The sequence below is a fragment of the Pseudopipra pipra genome, chromosome 21, assembly GCF_036250125.1.
Source record: "Pseudopipra pipra isolate bDixPip1 chromosome 21, bDixPip1.hap1, whole genome shotgun sequence".
In the NCBI taxonomy this organism is placed as follows: Eukaryota; Metazoa; Chordata; class Aves; order Passeriformes; family Pipridae; genus Pseudopipra; species Pseudopipra pipra.
Genome location: NC_087569.1, coordinates 5,964,175 through 5,982,952, shown reverse-complemented (window position 1 = coordinate 5,982,952; position 18,778 = coordinate 5,964,175). Strand labels below are relative to the sequence as shown.

The following is an 18,778-nucleotide window of genomic DNA, read 5'->3' as shown; positions in this document are numbered from 1 at the left end:
AAAAGAAACAACACACCATCGACATTCCTCACACCATGTTAGGTCTAGATCTTCTATATAACTAAAGTCCCAGAATATAAAAGTCTATGCACAGTAAAAAGACACTTGTTCAAATGTACCATGGTAGAAGCAATGACCATATTTAAGCCCACTACCAGTGTTTGAAAGTCATCTCAACTTCTCCATCTCCAGACACCATTATTTAAAGAAGAAAATCATTTTCTTCCCCGTTTCACCCGACAGGACATACCAAAACACAGAGAAGGATCTGACACTGCTCACCCATTACAAACCAGGGCTCAGATCCCCGTGGTAACAATGGGGCTGGCAGCTGCAGAAGAGGCAGTTTTAACTTCATTCAGTCCAACACAACAGATGCAGAGTTTAATAGCCATATGTATGAAAAGCACACATTTGAGCTCAGTTCCTGCTTGTTCTGACCAGCTCAGTGCAATCATAAACCCAAGCCCTCCTACCCAACCCTTCCCAGCAGCTCCCTCAGCCCCCCAAAGCCAGGAACACACACAGCATTTTCCAGATCCTTTGTGATCTTGTGGGAGTGGGTTCAAGCAGACCCACAGAACCAATAAAGCAGGAAGTGATAAAGATCACACACTGAATGTTAGGTGGTTTGGTTTTTTTTTTGCACGTTGCTTAAAGAACTGTAAACAATTAAAGCCTCAAGTCAACGCTGCTCAGCCTCTACACACCCAGTGCACACAACCTGATGAAGCTGCAGGAATTCTATAAACTGGGATCTGTGGGGAATCAAGTGCTTTAAACTACTGCTAACACACACAATGTCTTTGAAAAAAAGCCCACAACTTAGTACATTTCTAGAAACAGAATTACAGTACTGACGTTAAAAACAGTTTCTAAGGCTCAGACTGAGTCCAAAAAGGCCTCTGATTGGGTTCATTCAAGCTCTTATGTTTGGACTGCATGAATGCAGCATAAGAATGATTGCAGCAAGACGTCCACAGGTAATTTCTACATTTATTTTTTTTTTTTTTATACCAAAAAAGTTATGTGCAACAAATAGAATTCGTACATATTTACATTGTTTTACCTGTTAGCAAAATTGTATCCTAAACCTCTGATATAGAATCTCTCAGCCTGTATCGATGAAAGGAACATCTGCCCAATGACTCCATTTCAATGGGTGTTTAATTTGGAGTTTAAAGCACTAGGAATAAATAGTTGATGGAACATACTATACAGAACAAACACCTAATATTTAGGCCATGCTTAATACAGTTTTATGGTAACAGAATACTTCATCTTTTCTGGAACGGTTTTGTCTAGTTCACGTTTAAACAACATTGGCAGAATCAAAGCCATTCAATCTCTGACTTCAGCCCACATAAATCAGGAGCATCAAGTGCTGCCTGAAGCACCTCACCAACCTCCTGGAACAATTGAGGGACTCTGTACAGCAGCAGACAAACACTACAGAATGCAGAAACCTCCTCACAAGAGATCTGTTGCCACTTCAGGCATCAAAGGTGGTCGGGAATGTTTCATTGGCCTCAGCATCGTGAACACCTTACACCGAGAAACTTCCAAGAACACTCATTTCCTCAACGAGACTTGAATGCTTTGTTGGCCTTTAAGAGTAGCAAGTACGTTACAGTAAGAGGATTTCAGGAATGTTTAATTCCTAAGCAGGTTTTGGGATGAGGTTCTTTTGCCTTTCCAATCCGCCCCTCGCCGAGGAACTTCCAACTGAGAATATTCGGTGACTCTGAGAGCCAAAGAGGGGGAGGAAGGACCCAAATTCAGAACCACTGTTTGGATATTGTGGATTTTTTCCCTCCATTCTCATGAGTGTTGAAACCACAACGAGGATCTGTGTAACATCCCCCTGTCCCTTGCCAGCCCAGGTATTATTTACCTGTGTTTTCCTGTATCCTCAAGATTTCTCAGAATTTGCCTTTGGGTTTGGAAGGGTGAAATCAGAATCAACCACACGTTTCTCACCACGTTTGTTCTGGCTGGGGTAGGCAGGGGGGCACTCCTCTGAGTTCCATCACATCACAACCTGTGCCATTTTACTGGAAGAAAGATGCTGTTTCTATCATTGGGAGCAACAAGGAGAGTCAAAGAACTGGAAGCAAAGAGGTCCAAATTTCTACTGCTAAGATTATTTTGCCCTTTATTCAGGCCAACTGCATTTCTGAAGCACGAGAGAGAAATAGAAGAGTCAGGGCCGTTTCTAGCAAATCACTTCCAGTAAAAAGTAACTGCAAGAAAAGCACACAAGACAAAAGAGTTCACAATTAAGGATCAGATTTGCAAGTCTGTGCACAAAGTGTAGCTGCAAATTCTTCCAGAGACCAAACTCCAGTTCCATTTGATCCCCATGTGCACACAAACAAGGACTGCAGACACGACTGCTGGAAATCCGGCCCTAAACATTTTTACTAAACAAACTGAATTAACAGACTATGCCCACACAAACAAGCACAAGACACAGTGAAGTTAAGTCAACACCAATACTTTCAGCTGATGGGGCTTTTTTTCCTTTTTTTTCCCAGAAATTGGACCAAGTACTCATTGATTATACTTGTCTCCATGGCTGCTTGTTCTGAGATATGAGCACTGCCACTGACCATTTCAGGCAGCACGTGTTCACCTCTTCCTTGGATGAAAAAAAAAGATGCCTTAGTGTAGATCACAGGAATGCATCAAAATAAATCTATACCACATATTAAACAGTGATACTGCCTCAAGGCTTGTGAGAGAACAAAGGCAAGCCTTGAGGGACCAGTTTAACATCATTCATTCCCCTCATAACAAAGTTCAAGGCATTTGAGAGACAGAACTAAACATCAAGACAAGCTTTAACTATACTCTGGTCAATACAAAATGCATTTAATGAATTGTTGTCTAAAACTGTCAGACAAGAGGGACAAGTAATTTAGTGTTACATGCAACAGATGTTACTCATACCACAGAACTCTATACATAAAAGCAGTTTCCACCTACATCCTTGATACAAACCAGAAAATGACTTCAGTAGTAATTTAAATACTATTTTGTGGATTCAATCTAAAAATTCTATTTGCTCTACGGAAACACTGCATGTTTCACAGTCAAGTTTCTCCTCAGCAACTTAGTGTTTATAATCCACTTATCCATACAACAGAAGTGTCTCTCTGACATTCATGTTTGAGAAAAAAAATCCAAAAAAGTAGTTAAATTAATTCCTTAAATAACTGGTATGCAGTTGGAATTCTTCATATTTAGAAGCTGACAAGGGCAAAAAGCAGCACAGCACCAATTACAGAAAGTAACTGAACCTACACGTTTTCGTGTCACAGAGTCTGAAACACAAATATTTTACTTTTCCAAATTGCCATCAACCTTTTTTAATTAAACTGAAACAATATTGCTACCACTTCTCAGTCTAAAAACTAAACATATCTCTTAATACTCCTCTATCCCCAGCAAGTTTGCTGGGAATTTTGTTTGTTTGTTTGTTCATTTTTAAAGCAAGGACACTTCTGCCTGCCAAGTTCAACGCAAAGTATTTGGTTTAAGATTTTAAGACAGAAGGCACTTTTAACATTCAGCCTTAGAATACTGAGTGCAGAAACAACATGTACAATTTTGTTCCTTTAAATCCGCAGTTTAATATTTTTTTTTTCCCAATTAGTTATTAGAAAGAGCAATGATAGCACTACATCACATTTCATTTTCAGGAGCACATTTACTCACTTATCCCATTAAACAGCTTGCCCTTCCAAGGGATCTTGTGTGTGTGTGTCAGGCCTAAAGTTCATTTCCCAATATAGCACAAACCAAGGATCCTGACGAAGATCAATTAAGTAACTGCTTTTTCAGTGCACGACTTGGTTACCCCGCTCAGTCAGTGGTTTCCACTGCAATTGCAATCCTATACTGCAGCATTCATAGAACATCAAACATTAGTAACACTGGCTGGCTGACCACAGCTTAAAAATGAAACAGCTCTGCATGGAAACTGAGTCCTTTCAAAGAACACTTTGATACACCAACCCCCAACCTGCACAGAATATCCTGGTGGCGGCTTTCCATCGACCACACGGAGCTATTTTCACTCGGTACAGAATTAACGAGGTTGTGGTTTAATGAACACGCTTCAGGTTTCAGCTTTAATTCCATTTTTCGATACTGGAGACAAAAAGAAAGACAGGAGAGAAAAAAAAAAAAATGGAACCAACCCCAAGCATCATTCTTGGGACAGCACGAGCAGTGAGTGCAGCAACTCCGTGTTCTCTTCAGAGGTCACTTCTTCCATCGTGGCAGTCGACTGTGAGCTGAACCCTCTGACAGCTCCTAACAAAACCCATTGTACAGTGAGTTCTCCAGGGATGAAACCAATAGTTCTAATTTTATTTACAGTGTAAGTCCTAGTCAAATCTAAGTCCATCAGCTAAAAAAAAAAAAAAAAAACCAAAACGAAAACAAAAAAGTAATACACATACTGTAAACATGGCAACATTAAATATGGTGATGCTAGTCTAGAATATTTAATTTCATGATCACATCTTGTTATACCTGAATTTATATACAGGATATTTTATAGCAAGTGTTACCCACTTCACAAGTGGAGGGGGAAGAGAGAGTCTAGGTTTTGCTGTGGCTAAAACTCCTTCAAAGTAAAGTTAAAGCTTGTCTTTGATTGTATTAGAGCTTTCTTTCACAACCACATTTAAACTGAAGATTAGCACAGAAAAATTATCGGGGGCCCCTTCAAATTTATAATTAAAAATTCAGTTATGATTCTCGGGGAGAGTGTCTGATATGGAGAATAAAAAATTACTGCAAAATAAACTTAATGGAAGTTGGGTCTTCAGACTGTCAGTCAAGAGTTCAAACAGGGGTTATTCCTGTTTGGGTTGGAGTTGCCGTTTCCAGGCCTCGTTCAAATAAACTAGTCGTTTGTAGTTGATGATAAAGAGAATGAAGTTCAGCAAATATGTGATGACGCAGACAATGCAAAATTCCTTCAGCACGAAGTACAGAATGTATGCCAAGTACAATGACCCTACTACAGACACTATGGAGGATGTCATGAGGATTAGAGCTGCTACTGCACTTGCTGTCATACCTGCAACAAGAGAGAGAGAGTTACTAGGGCTGCTCTCGCCCCCCCTCCATGCACAGCACAAAGCCCAAGCACTAACTCAGACTGAGGGCTCCTCAGCAAGTCTGTCTTACAGAAAAGTCTGGTTAAAACACCATGACAAATCAAGACAAATCACTCTTCGGAAGGGAGCATCTAAGTTCTGTCTGACAGTCCTGTGATAAGGAGTATGTTTACATCAACCATCCTCTGTATTCCTGAGTTAGGGGAAAGTTACAGGCTGATCAAGTTATTTCTATCAAAGTTAACAGCTTTAGAGCAGACCATGTTTACCAACATGTATACAACACATCTCATGCACTTTTTTGCCTACTACTCCTGCAAAACTTGCAAATTCCATTTTTATTTCCTCTCTTTTCTATCACGCAATCCCATGCTAAATATACTGAAGTGAAAATACCAGCACAGAAACTGTCTTGACACCCTATATTATTAATAGCATAGCAGAGGAAAATGCAATTATTCTTATTATCAGTTGGGTTTTTAAGCCCTTTGGACAGATGTATCATTAGGCTGGTGCTAAGAAAAAAAAGATATAAAAACCACAAGCATTTATCTGGTTTCTTGCAGATTGTACAATCTGTATTGCACTCCTCCTTCAACACCACAGACCAGCTACATGCTTTAGGCTTTAAGCAGAATTAATACTTACCAAGTAGCATTTGTAGTATATAAAACACGAGTCCAAAAACACTGTTTGACTGATTTATTGCACTGTCCTTTCCAAAGATGGAACCCAACAGACCGAATCCTCGACCCCATCTGTAAAACAGTGAAACTAATTAACACCTGTTTGGGCACCTATTGCTTTTACATCAGTGTTTTCAGTCCATCTCTGTTGGGAAAAGAAAAAAAGAGGTACATATATTCTGACATGACCACTGGAGTCCTATGGGAAGTTCAGAGTTATCCTGGAAAATCAAGCAGCTTGCAACAGGGGGAGCACTTTATCCACAGGTACAGCTTTATCCCACACCTGGAGGATTATAAAGTCATTCAACACACCAGAAACTACAAATTCATGCAGCTGCAACTTCAAACACCACCTTTGCTTCTGTTTGAAGCTGTTTTGTCAAGCACCCAACAGCTTTAGCAGCTCCCTCCACCACAGCAAGCTGGACACTTGGTCACTAAACAGGGACGATGGCACAAGGGGTAAGGATTCGTTTCCAGCTCTGCTGGCATCAGAGCAAGCAAACCAGGACATATGTTTGCACCTCAGCTGCTCCTGATCAGTCTCTCACCTCAGGAGGAACCCCAATCTGCCAGGCAGACAAGCTGGGGATGGCACCAGAATGAGATCCACAGACCTCGTTTGTCAGAGCACAGTGTGACACTTTGAACCAACACCTGAATTCCCCACAAAGTGACTTTCAACTTTCTAGTGATAAGACAGAAAGCAGCACAAGCCCTACAAAACTGCTGCTGCACTGAGGATAAAAGATGAAATTACCAAATGTATTTGTGCTAGAAACCAGGAATTTGATGCCCCAAGGCAGATCATGACTTGTAAAAGCAAAGTGAGGACCTTATTTGTTAGTGTCACTTGAAAATATGAAGTTCATGCTATCCAACAGGTAACTTAACTCACTTACAAGAGAACATCAGGATATCTTCCAGCATGATTTTGGAGCACCAAGCCAAGCATTAACACTTGGCTTGGTTCCCATTATCAGGTTAACTGCCACAGAACTATGTAAAAAAGCACCATTCCTCATTCCTGTTGCAGCAGAAAATGCCAGTGTGCTACATTTATGCCAAGAAAAGTGCAGTTTCTAGATAATTTCTTGTACTAGAGGCAATGCCCTGCTAAACCAAGACACAGCACAGGTCTGCTCTCTGCCCAGGGCAGGAACATTGCTGATGTAACTCACCACACACCTGGGATCAGTGACAGGCTACCAACACATGACAAGCAGTTTCCTCACAGAAAAAGGGACCACAGCAAGTACAGTTTAAACCATCTCCAAAACACTTCACAGTCTCACAGCCATCTGTGCAGTATTTGCAAAACATATTCAAATTAATAATTTTAATTGCAGACAGTTACTAAATTTGAATTAACTATTATAGGCAAGTCTTGTGCTCTTCTCCCCAAGAAACCCAGCAGAAAATTGGGTCCCAGTTCCTAGAAAGTACATTTACTGCATAAAAAGTAAAAAAACCCAGACTTTCAACTAGTTTGGTCTCAAATCTTGTAAAGGAGTGAAGTGAATTTGTGCCAATTCAACCAATGCTGCTTCACCAGGGGACAGTGGCTCAGCATTCCCGAGGCTGCCAGGGGTCATACACACAGGGATTTGTGAGGGGAGCAGTGCAGAACTGCCTGGCTCCCTGCACTCATCCCAGGGCACTTCTGGGGCTATGGGAAATGTGGGGGACACAGCACCTCCTCCCTGCTGCATAGGAAGGCAAACAGTCCCACTGCTTGTGGGCAAAGCAGCATCGAGGAGGGATCCCAAAGATCTGGAAAAGCTGCAGACAGAGATGTGATTGCAGCACTCACAGAAAAGGGAGCCACACTTCCCAGAGAGGGATTCAAAAAAAGGCCAAACACCATGGAAAAACAGATCAGCAAACATAAAGAAATACTGCCAATCCAAGGAATCTCTGCTATGACGAGATTTTTCTCCCACATGTTGAATGTTATCTGGATTTTAAGTGAGACTTGTTTATTTTTTAGCCTTCCTTTGCTAAGATGTCACAGCACATGTAACAATTGTCTCATGTTCTCCAGCTGCCAAAGGCAGTATTAAAGAGCCAGGCAAATATACTAAAGGTATCATCCTTTTGCATTTAGCAGTTGATTTTTATTTTTCTGTATTACTACATTTATAGATACTTCAGCTTACTATCCACAGGTGAAATGTATTATTCTAGTCTCCAAGTGAGACTTCTTTGTAGGGTGACATTAAACTGTGTCTGAACACACTCAGGCTTTCCTCACCAAGAGACTGCACAGCTCAACTCCAGGTGTGCCAAGTCTGTGATGCTCAATCCCTCCCCGGCCCTGCCCTCCCTGTGTGCTCCCACCTCTGATGCTCATCAGATCCTGTCGTGTTTGAAGGCAAACTCAAGCTTAAAAAAAACATCAGAAACTTTCCTCTACAGAACCTGACCCTGCAGTGATTCTGCAAGAGAATAAAATGTTGCTGGTGGAAGGATAAGGAGTTCCAGCCCTTCCCGACAGTCAGCACCAGGCCTGAGCTGTTCAGAGCTGCAAGGTCAGAGCACGGAGAGGGCTTTTTCCATGTGCAATAGTTCATTAAGTATCTTGTTGGCCTTGTAGCAGCTTTAAGGACATGAAGTATTAAATTTCAGTCCATGGAGTACAGCTCTAATCTCACATCTTATTCCACACCCTTGAAGACAGCTAAGCAGCCTGTGGTTTAACATAAAGCCCTTTTCTCAGCCTTGCAAGGGTTGAAGCGTGAGCAAGTTTTCTGCATCAAACTGAAAAGTATTAAGACTTTGTATATTTTTATTTGAATCTAATTTCTCTACTGAAGAGGCTAAATCAGCTCTTAATTTTATTGAGGAGGTCCTAAAACCCACTAAAATGCAAAATGAACCAAGAACTTTAGCAAGCAATTGGAGGAAGGATAAAAAATGAGTAGGATAATCTTCCTTCTCGCACCAAAATCAGGCAAAACACACCTGAGTTACAATAATTTAGAGGTCTAAAAAAAATACAGCAAACAAATAACAAGAAGAAAGTCCAAATAAAAGGATAAGCAACAAGAAATAAAACATCAGAAGTTCTTCACAGAACCTGCCTTTCTTACAAAGAACGTAACTTAGAATAACTGTTATTAACTTGTATCAATTTTTTTGGATACAGAATACTAAGTAAAATGAACTTGCACTAATGACAGAGTTGCTTGCACAGCAGGATAAAAGCACAGCCCAATATCACCAACTTTTTCCTGGTCCTGACTTGTGGCTCCCATCCTTGAAGTGCCAAGAATTCCAGAGTGAGAACTGCAGTGACCCGGGGTGACTCAGAGCACGGTGACAAACACGGGAGCCAAGCCCACTTTCACCACACCCGAGTTTCACTCCCATTAAAAATAAAAAGCCATCTGAACTAACTACAAGGGAGATTTCAAATGAACCATGAACACATCTTTGTGCATGTTTCAAGTAATTCAACTCCCCTCTCTGTTCAAGACCACAGTCTGCTCCACTCCCCACCTGCATGTACAACTCTGAATGCTCTTTAAAAAGTTAAATAGTGATTCAAGAAATCCAAGATAAAGTGGTGAGAACTGTTTATGTAGTTTCCCAACATCTAAAATCGAACACTACAGTGATTTCCAGTCCAATGTGCATTAGGTCTTGAAAGTTATTATTATTCACCCTCTAAACAGTGTCCCCTTTGGTCTGAGGTATTTAAAGCTGTTGCATTTTTACAAGTTTAAAGCAGTATTTGTGTTCACCTGCCACTTCTTAACAGGAAAACTAGAACTGAGGTCACTGTGATCCACAAGTGACACACCTCCAAGAAAGTCTTACACTTTTCAATCATTACCTCATTTGCACAATTATGAACATCCCCTGTGTTCCAGAACAGCCTATTATGAGATGCACTTTAAACACTTTACCATAATTTAGCAGAGAAAATGCCACTGGCAGAAAGGGAACCATGAGAACCACACTTAGTACACTAGTATCTGACCCATTTTAGAGGACAAGTAAACAACCTTCATGTTTAACAAGGTAAAAGCTGTAAGAGTTATCAGTTTTGGCTCAAAAAGCAGCAGAATTCCAAGCCTGCCAAGCACAGCGAGTCAAACAAACAAAACAAGAAGTATTTATTTAGCCAGGAGTTACCTCACTGTCCCATCCACTCTGTAAGAAATGCTATAGGGTTTTTCTAGCCAAGCACCCCAGTTCTGACAAGTACTGCCAGAAGGAGATGTTTTTAACACTTTTGATGAAGAGATCATTCCTCAAGATGCTTTCCTTCTCCTCAATCACCGTGAAGTTAAGAATTAGCTTAACAAACTTCTGAACTGGGGTTTCACCTGCACCAACACACTCAGCAGCCCACCTTGAAAAACCTTCCTGGTCCTTTCTGAGCACTTCCTTTTGACCTCCACAACCACCCCTGGTGATGACCAGAATCACATCACCTCCATTTCACCTGGCAATCCTTAGTTCTCATGCCCAGAAGAGAACTAAGCACTGTATATTCATTTGAACATGAAGATAACCATATTAGATGGGGTCAGGTCCAGCTGGCTTCAGATCACGTCCCTGACATCAGCCAGCAGCAGATGCCTTGAACAAGCATGTATTTCCCAGGTTACAGTCCAGTCTCCTCAAGGACTAGTTGCAAATGCTCAAATCCTTCAGGGGACTATGATAGGATATGACCCAAAATCTGAGGACATTCTGCATTTGTGCAGCAGCAGCTTTCCCCACACATTTCTCTCTCTCAGCTGTTGGGTTTGCTGCAATAAAAAGGGAAAACAATAAAAGAGATTTTGTTTTCAGAAAACTGTAAGTAAAGAGCTCAAGTTTTGTTTCCTGAGCAGCAGCAGGTTACTTAAAGCCCCCTATTTCAGGATTATTAATCATCCCATAAGCATGATTTTGTTATCAACAGCAAGCAACACTTACCACTTTGTAACCCTGAGGGAACAATAAATCTAATTTTCCTACAAAAAGGCTACACTTGACAAGTGATGTGCACATTTCCTTAGGCACCACTGGACTTCTGAGATAAGTTATGGTCCAGAATGGAAGTTCTCAGAGGGGAGCAGAGCTGGCCTGTGCTCACACACTGCCTTCAGTGAAAGCTCAGATAAAGGTCAAAGGATCTGGAGCACAACAGTGCTTAGCAATGTTAAGAAACTTTGGTTGCAGCTTCTTTCCAGCTTCACTAGAGGATTTTGGATTAAACCTAATTCATGGTTTCAAGGTTGCTTAGGCCACTCTTAACAGTTTTAATAAATTAAGTAAAAGCCTTCAATTAGAAGCCACAAGAAAAGAGATTAAAAATTCCCATTTGTAAACTTGCCAGGACTGCTCAAAAATTTTGTTACACTTAATTTCACATTTAAATCTATTAGCAGTATTTAGCATAAACAAATGAGATTTTGTTCTATATATCCTCCAGCTCTATTTCAGAAACAGTCTCTAAAAATCTCACTGTCTAGATCAGCAAAATCTCAAGCAGACAGTGGTTAATTATTTTATAGCAGCCTTTACAGAAGCACAGGCCATTCAAGCTACAAGCCAACAGCACTGTATCCCTTCTACATAATCTCTTCTATTAAGCTGTCATAAATGAAGCCTGAGTTTGAACTATAGGCACTTTGTTAAATTTACTTTGCACCAAGCAAAATAATTCTCAGCCCTATTGCAAATTCCAGTCAAGCCAGAAATGATATATTTATGAAAAGCAAAAACACATGTGGTTGTGTAAGCGCTGTAAGGATGGAAAATAAAAGACAAGACTCCCATAGCTTGGGCACTGCTGTGTTTTATAAAAGATGTCCCTCAGCCAGGAAGTATTTTATCAGTCAGAAGTATTAAATCATCGATTTTCTACTAGAAAGATGGGAGAAGGAAAAAAAAAATCACTTGAATTATCAGCTTCTGCAGCTTTAGGAGCAACTATAATGAAGCTGGTTTCTACAAGCATTCCTGAAACACCTTCCTTCCCAGCTCACACCCTCCAGCCCCTGCTCCTGCCTCCCAGTCAGTCCCAGTTGGACATGTGCTGCCAGCCCAGCTGGCAGTGCCAGGGCACAGGGAACCTTGGCTCCCTTCAGCAGAGGAGTTCCTGTGAGCCTCCCTCCCCTTTGGCACTGAATTTGTCTACTCCAACTCCCCCCTGCCCCATCTACAAACCGGAGGTCCCCAAACCTTCCCTGAGGCAGCAAACCCAATGAATCCAGAGGAACTGCAGAAGCCCCATTTCAGCTGCTGTCTAACACCTGGGAATGCTCTGAAATGACCACCCACCCACGGTAAATGCCAGGACAGACTGTAGCTGAGTTCAGGAGGCTACATTTTCATGTAAACTCTTTCTGTAGCCTAAGAACAACAAATATGATTCCTGCTGAATGATCACCCTTTGCTCCACATTCCACCCTCAGTTTAATCAAACTTCTACCTTCTTCTATCCAGAATCAAAGATGCCTGACAAAAACAATTAACTTGGCTCACATGAAAGATATTACTGACTAAAAAACCCAAAGACCTGCAAAACTAAGACAATGCTTTTAAAAAGCACATGGGCCTCATTTGTGTGCACTGGTTCACAAGAACAGACTAGACAAACTTCTCCCACTACCTGCATAAAGCTACTTTTAACTTTTGCCACCTTACATCAGTCACTAACTGCAAACCTCAAACATATCTGAATGCCTGCTTGCAGGTACAGCAATAAAAAAATCCTGGGATATCAGGAATTCAATATTAATAAGAATGATAACTGCTATATCATGTTCTCAACCTGGAACGAAGTAAACTGGACAGACACCAAGTTTACAGGAACTGCCCCACAACAGAACTGCAGTTTAAATATCGGGTTAGGAGGAGGTCTGAGAAGTTTGGTTCCATGTCCCATTTCCTCAGATAATGGGGTTGTTCCTGTTAACCTGATCAGTGCCACAGTCTGCATTCTGTAAGGATGCACCAGAACAGTTCTAGCAAGGTGTTCTTCACTGAGAAACCAGCACAGGTCAGTTCTGCCTGCAGTTCCTTACAGCACAATGCACACCCACCCTGCAGAGGAATGAGCTCTCCACCACTACCCTCACACAACAGAGAGCTTAAGTACTGTGGCACAAGGCAAAGCAAACATAACATTTAAGACAGGTGTAAATTCACTGCTCACAATGATTTATAGGTGAGCAGAGCAACACAATAATCCTCCAGTTGTCACAGGCCACCCTTGGCAAACTGCAAACAGACCTGTGCCCAACACACACATTTTACAGATATGCATTTGCAGGAACTACCAAGTGATGAGTTTGGTGCATCCACCAGGAGACACAAGGCAGATATGCAACTTGGTCTAGTGGGAGGTGTCCCTGCCAACAGCAGGGGGCTGGAAATATATGATCTTTAAGGTCCCTTCCAACCCAAAATGTTCTGGGATATTAGGGTTTTTCAGACCAGGCATTTCAGAGCGGCTCAAACACAAGATGACAACCCAAGACCTCCCCCATTAGCATGAAGTTAGAACAGGGAATTCCTAAAATCTGCCATCTCTCAATGAGATCCAATTAATCCACAGATTCTTAAAATCCTATTTGGACTCCAGAACTTCTAAAGACGTTAACCTAGATCAATATTGACTATTGCCAAAGCTCTTCACTTACGCAGCTGCAAATATTGCTAAAGATATACAGTGACAGGTGCCCTTTGGTCCTTCGTGCTGTCTCAGGCTGTGTCACACTTGTCACAGCATTAGTGCACTCCAGGCCACAAAAATTCCTTCAAAAAGAGAGCCACCCACTAATCCCCTCTGCAGAAATCTTCAATTAATCAAGACAGAAAGTAGAAATGTATTAGAAGACTCCAAAATCTCCCAGGGCAAGCAAAAGATCACAGCAAAAGGCTCTGGGTCTCTGCTTTACAACTTAAAGGTCACATTTTATTTCAAGCTGTAGCACTCTCAACATTACTTGAAACGTGTCTATTGGTTTCATTCCTTCTGTGGAACTACTGTAACAACAAGACCAGAAATATTTTTCAGGAACTGCCATAGGCCAGTTTCATTATAAGGCAACTCTTGCCACTTATTCTCAAATATAAGACAGCAATTCATTTAAAACAGCTACAGCAATTGCCAATGAAAACGTTTGGTATTTCCCTAATACCTTCCTTTACTATACAGCCCTTAGCAGCTTTTATTTTTAAACTACTTCATGAACTTTCCCCACGATAAAAGCTTGAAATATGCTGACCATTCCTGTTTTGAATAAGGGATAGTGGGAAGGTATTGCTCCAACCTAATCTTCTGTATGAGTCAGGCTCTGATAGGAGATTCTCTGTGCTCCTCCCTCTGCGTGCTGGCAATCTTTACATTTCTGTTCCTGTGGTTCTGCCAATACCAGATTGGGTTTAAAAGCAAGACTTTGAAATACTAACAGCTTATTAGCAAAAAAAACCCTCACCCTCAAATACCAGAAAGTCAGCTCAGGGAAGAATAAACTAATTTATTCTAATTATTCTCTACACTTAAAATGAATCCCACCACCATTAAGCGCTTTCTAAAGTTCAGTCCACTGTGGGAGTCAGGACTCAAAATGTGAAGACTGTTACATTCCAAGTTCCATCAGCAAATCCAGCTTAAATAAAAGTCACACAACTGAATGAACACTCTAGAAGCCAGTAAAAGCCACAAAGTATAAGTCTGTCACGCATTTAACTCTGTAGAGTGAACTCTGCTAATCAGCTAATCAAATAATTTCTGACTGCCAGGGTAACAGCTTAATGAGGAAAGAAACACATGAAGGTTAAATCTGCAGTACATGTGGAAAAGCTGGAACACAAGATTCAAAACTCCACTACCCCAGTAAAATCTAAATTGTAGTTCAAACTCCCTTCTAGAAATCAAGTTTCACAGAAACCTTGGTGATGTGGGGACAAGGAACGCTCGGCTGAGAGAGAGTGACTGATGGACGGGGAGCTGTGGCAACACGGAAAAGAAGTTAAATTTCTTCCAATGTTATTCTTATTTCAAAGTTTAACCACTTGCCCTCCTGTCTTACTTTTAATGCAACAACACTCCTCTGTGTCCTGCACAGCCTGGAAAGCACATTCTTCTCCAAATATGGTTTGACTGAACAGAACTTGCATGTTCCTTTTCCACAAACTCCTTTTACCACCTGCTCTAATCACCACGAGATATCCTCACATTTGCAATAGGAGAACTCTAAGTATGTTCTCCTAGCAACTGCTGGTGAGATTTTCAGTTGATTTTATCCCTGACTCTTCATATTACTACAAAGAATTCCTACAGTAAAGTATTTCTAGGCCTTGCCATGGCACACTCAGCATGTCAGCTGCTGCATTACTAATGAACATTATAATTACCAAGCATGATTCCATAATCAGAAATAATTCCAATTATATCTTTAAGTGTTTTCCTTCTCCCAAGCATTTAGTAAACACACATCAAAACTATTGCATCGAATTGCCTGTCTCAGTAGCAGCATTTGCAGCAACAATAAAAAGCTGTTGGAGAACCAATTCTGTACAAGAACAGGCTGCTATGGAGGTGATTTATGATGATTAAATCCCTGTTATTCTCTTTTTGCTCCTGGTGGTGAAAGTTATTTTACTGATGAGACTCACGTGGTTTAATCTCAGTGGCCTATGCATAACTTCAATTTATACAGTTTTATGTTATTTGGCAAGTTTGTAGAAGTCTTCTCCCTAGTTAGAGCAAAACTCGTCACTTCAGGACACTTCCCAAACAAAGACATGAACAAGCACCTCCACAAACTAAAGATCACCTGAGGACAGACAGAAAAGCAGAGTTAAAGCCCTCACTTAATCACAAGAGTCCCCTCTCAGACATCCAGAGATACAGATCTCTGTAACACAATCCCACTGCTGTCACCACAGAAGAGGTTTTCAGAATATGAGATCCCTGTGTGTTTTACCTCAACAATTTAACAGCTTCCACCTGATAGGAGTATGGGCATGTTCTGCACAACTGGTTTTTCATGATGGTACAACGAATACCTTGATAAAAACTGGGACAGCTTTTACACAGGTTACACTGAGAGGAGGAAAAAATAAATCCCAAGTGCTCATTCAGCTGAAGGCACTCACATGGTAGTAATAAAATTCTCATTAAAAGAAAAGGAGGAAGCATTTAATACATAATAGGGTTTTGCTCAAGAACCAAACCCCTCCCTTCCCACTTCCTTATAGTGGATGTTCTTATGTGCCTGTATATCTACACATACACACAGACATATGTTCTATGCTCTGAGCAATTTTGAGATTGATGGATAAATCCTCTTATTTCTTTAGCTATCTGACAATATGCTTTTAAGAGAGTTTCTTGGCCAAATTACACCTGGAACCATAAAATCATGAAGGCTGGAAAAGACACCTAAGATCTAGTCCACCTGAAACTATTCCCTGTGCCATGTTTGTACTTGAATCACTTGTAACTGCACAGCAGGGCAAGTCTTTTCATTTTTGTAACTCAACCAACTACTTACACGACAAGTCAAGTTAATAGAATATTACAGACTGACTCTCCTAACAGAAATATGAGCCACTGACCTCTAGGAAACAACTGCTAAGACTGGACACCTGCAAAACAACTCAGGGTCTGGGCTGAGCTTTTGCTGCAGAGGGATTCAAGTCTCTCTTGAATGAAACACTTCCTCTGTACCACAAAACCGTCTCCTGCGCTGCCAGGTGACATTTCAATGAAAACGCAGTACAAGATACCGCAATTAAAACCACCCAAAGCAAACCACCTGCAATCGCCCTTGTTTACATTGGCCTCAGCCACCACTCACAGCCGCACCACTCCGCTCTAAGGAGCGTTTACCACTAAAACGCCCGTCGCTCCACCTAATTGCCACTGATTTCGACACGGGAATTGCGGGTGCCTCACCCTCTGGCCCGTGGTGATCCCGAAAAAAGCCGGTGATCCAGAAAAAAGCCGCTCCCTCACCGGCCCTCCGGCGCTGGGGTTGCCCCGGCCGGGAGCGCTGACCCCCCTCCCCCTGCCCTGTGCCCCCACCACAGGCCCCTCCGCGCCCGCACCCGCTCAGAAAACCTCCCCGCACCCCCAGCGGCCCCCGAGGCCCCGGGGGCAGCGCTCCCTTGGCCGCCCCGCCGGCGAGAACGGGGCGAGGGGTGGCCGGTCCCACCCCCGCCTCACCTGGAGGTGATGGCGGCGGAGCAGCGCACCCGCTCGCTGAGGTCGCACAGGGCCTGGTAGTGGCTGTCGCGGCCCTTCTCGCGCTCCAGGTGGCAGGCGTAGAGGGACAGCAGGATGCCGGCGGCGCACACGGCGGACCGCGCCACCCGCTCCCAGCGCGGCACCGACACCCGCAGCAGGACGGGCGCCGCCATCTTTGCCCCGTCCCTCCGCCTCAGACCGCGACGCGCGCCCGGCGCCCGCGCCCCCCGCGCACGCGCGCGCGCCCCTCATTGGCCCGCCGCGCGCTCGCGCGTGCCCTTCATTGGCCCGCCCGCGCCCCCCGGCCCCGCCCCCCACCCCCCGCCGCTCGCGCCGGACGTGGCGCCTCGCGACGACGTCACGTCAGGCCCGGCGGGGGGTGCCGGGGGGGGTGTGCGGCGCCCCCTGGCGGCCATGAGGGGCGCTGCAGAGCGGCTTCGGCCCCACCACTCCCGCCCCTCACAGATTTCTGCAGGAAAATGAGCTTTTCCCCCTTTTTTTTCCCTCAGATTGAGCGGTCAGGGGAAACTTGGCAGCTCTGAGGAATGCTACAAAAGTCGACACGGCTGATATGACCCCTCGGGGATAATATGTCGCTTCACTATAACGTGGGTCTCGGGCAGGTTCTCCAGTGAAGCTCCAGGTGTTTTCCATGGTTTTGGACAGAACGAGCCTGCAGACACACAGAGCCCATCTGGTGTGCAGAGGGATCTCCCTGGGGGCCTGTTAACATTCCCAAGGATTTTCTGGGATGTGTAATTTGGACAAGCACTATAAAAAGCACATTAAAAGTTTGTTAATTCTAGCACGCACCGTAGCCTGGTGCTCCGCCTGGCTCCAGAACAGCTGCTGATGGATTCTCCCAAGCCTCGCTCGGCCTTGGAAGAACAAATACGCTTCGCACTTGAGCAATGGGATTTCATCACCTGGGACCAGATTCCATCACTCCTCACAGCCAGAACTGTGAATCCACAGCACTGGTCACAATCAGACCAACACAACCCAAGGCAATCAAGGCTGGATCTTCTTTCTTTCACATGGCTCTGGTTTCTATCAAAAGCAGCATCAACACCTGGCTGTAGCTGAAGAACCAGCCAATGTCTCTGGTCTACTCACACAAAAGTCACGGCAGCTGAAAATAAACAATCTTTGCTCACTGTAAACACCACCAAAACCACTGGTACTGCTGCGTTTGGGAGTGGCCACCAGCTACTCCTTCTCCCGCCCTTCCCCAGTTCCTTGTAGCCCGTTATTGGGGGCATTAGGAGATGCGGGAGTGAGTCAGTACAAAAGGAAGCTCTGGAGTTTTCCCAAGGAAGGCAGGAGGACAAAGCACAAAGGCAGCATTCATCCCATCCTGCCCTCATTGTTCCGCAGAACAAAACCAACTCAAAGAGGGACGCGCTGCAAAATGACTTCAAGCACCAAGAATCCCTCTGCCAGCAAAAAAAAGGGAGTCAAAAACCATTAATTAAAAAGAGTTGAGAAAACCACTCATTAAGAAATGAGTTGTTTGAACACTGGAAAAAGTATAAACAAAATTATAAATCTCCCGCTCTCTGTGCCACGATTTGCTGTCAATGGGAACAAGGGGAGAGAGACAATGGGAAAGGATTGCAGATGACGTACACAGGAGAACATGAAATGTTATTTATATTTATCTCCTAATAATTTTGACATTAACAACTGCTTTTCTTAACTGTGCTTCTGGATTACCACTATATAAACTCACAATTTAATGCTTCCTTCAT

The 18,778-nt window shown here is 43.0% G+C and overlaps 1 protein-coding gene across 1 annotated transcript; it reads right to left on the bottom strand.

The window, feature by feature from the left end:
- Positions 1 to 976: 976 nt before the first annotated feature.
- VKORC1L1 (vitamin K epoxide reductase complex subunit 1 like 1) lies at positions 977 to 17,249 on the bottom strand. The gene is made up of 3 exons (XM_064677875.1): positions 17,007 to 17,249; positions 5,784 to 5,893; positions 977 to 5,095 (listed from the first exon to the last, which is right to left on the bottom strand). Exons 1-3 carry the CDS (start codon positions 17,198 to 17,200, stop codon positions 4,869 to 4,871), a joined length of 531 nt encoding a protein of 176 aa, XP_064533945.1. The 5' UTR covers positions 17,201 to 17,249; the 3' UTR covers positions 977 to 4,868.
- Positions 17,250 to 18,778: the final 1,529 nt, after the last annotated feature.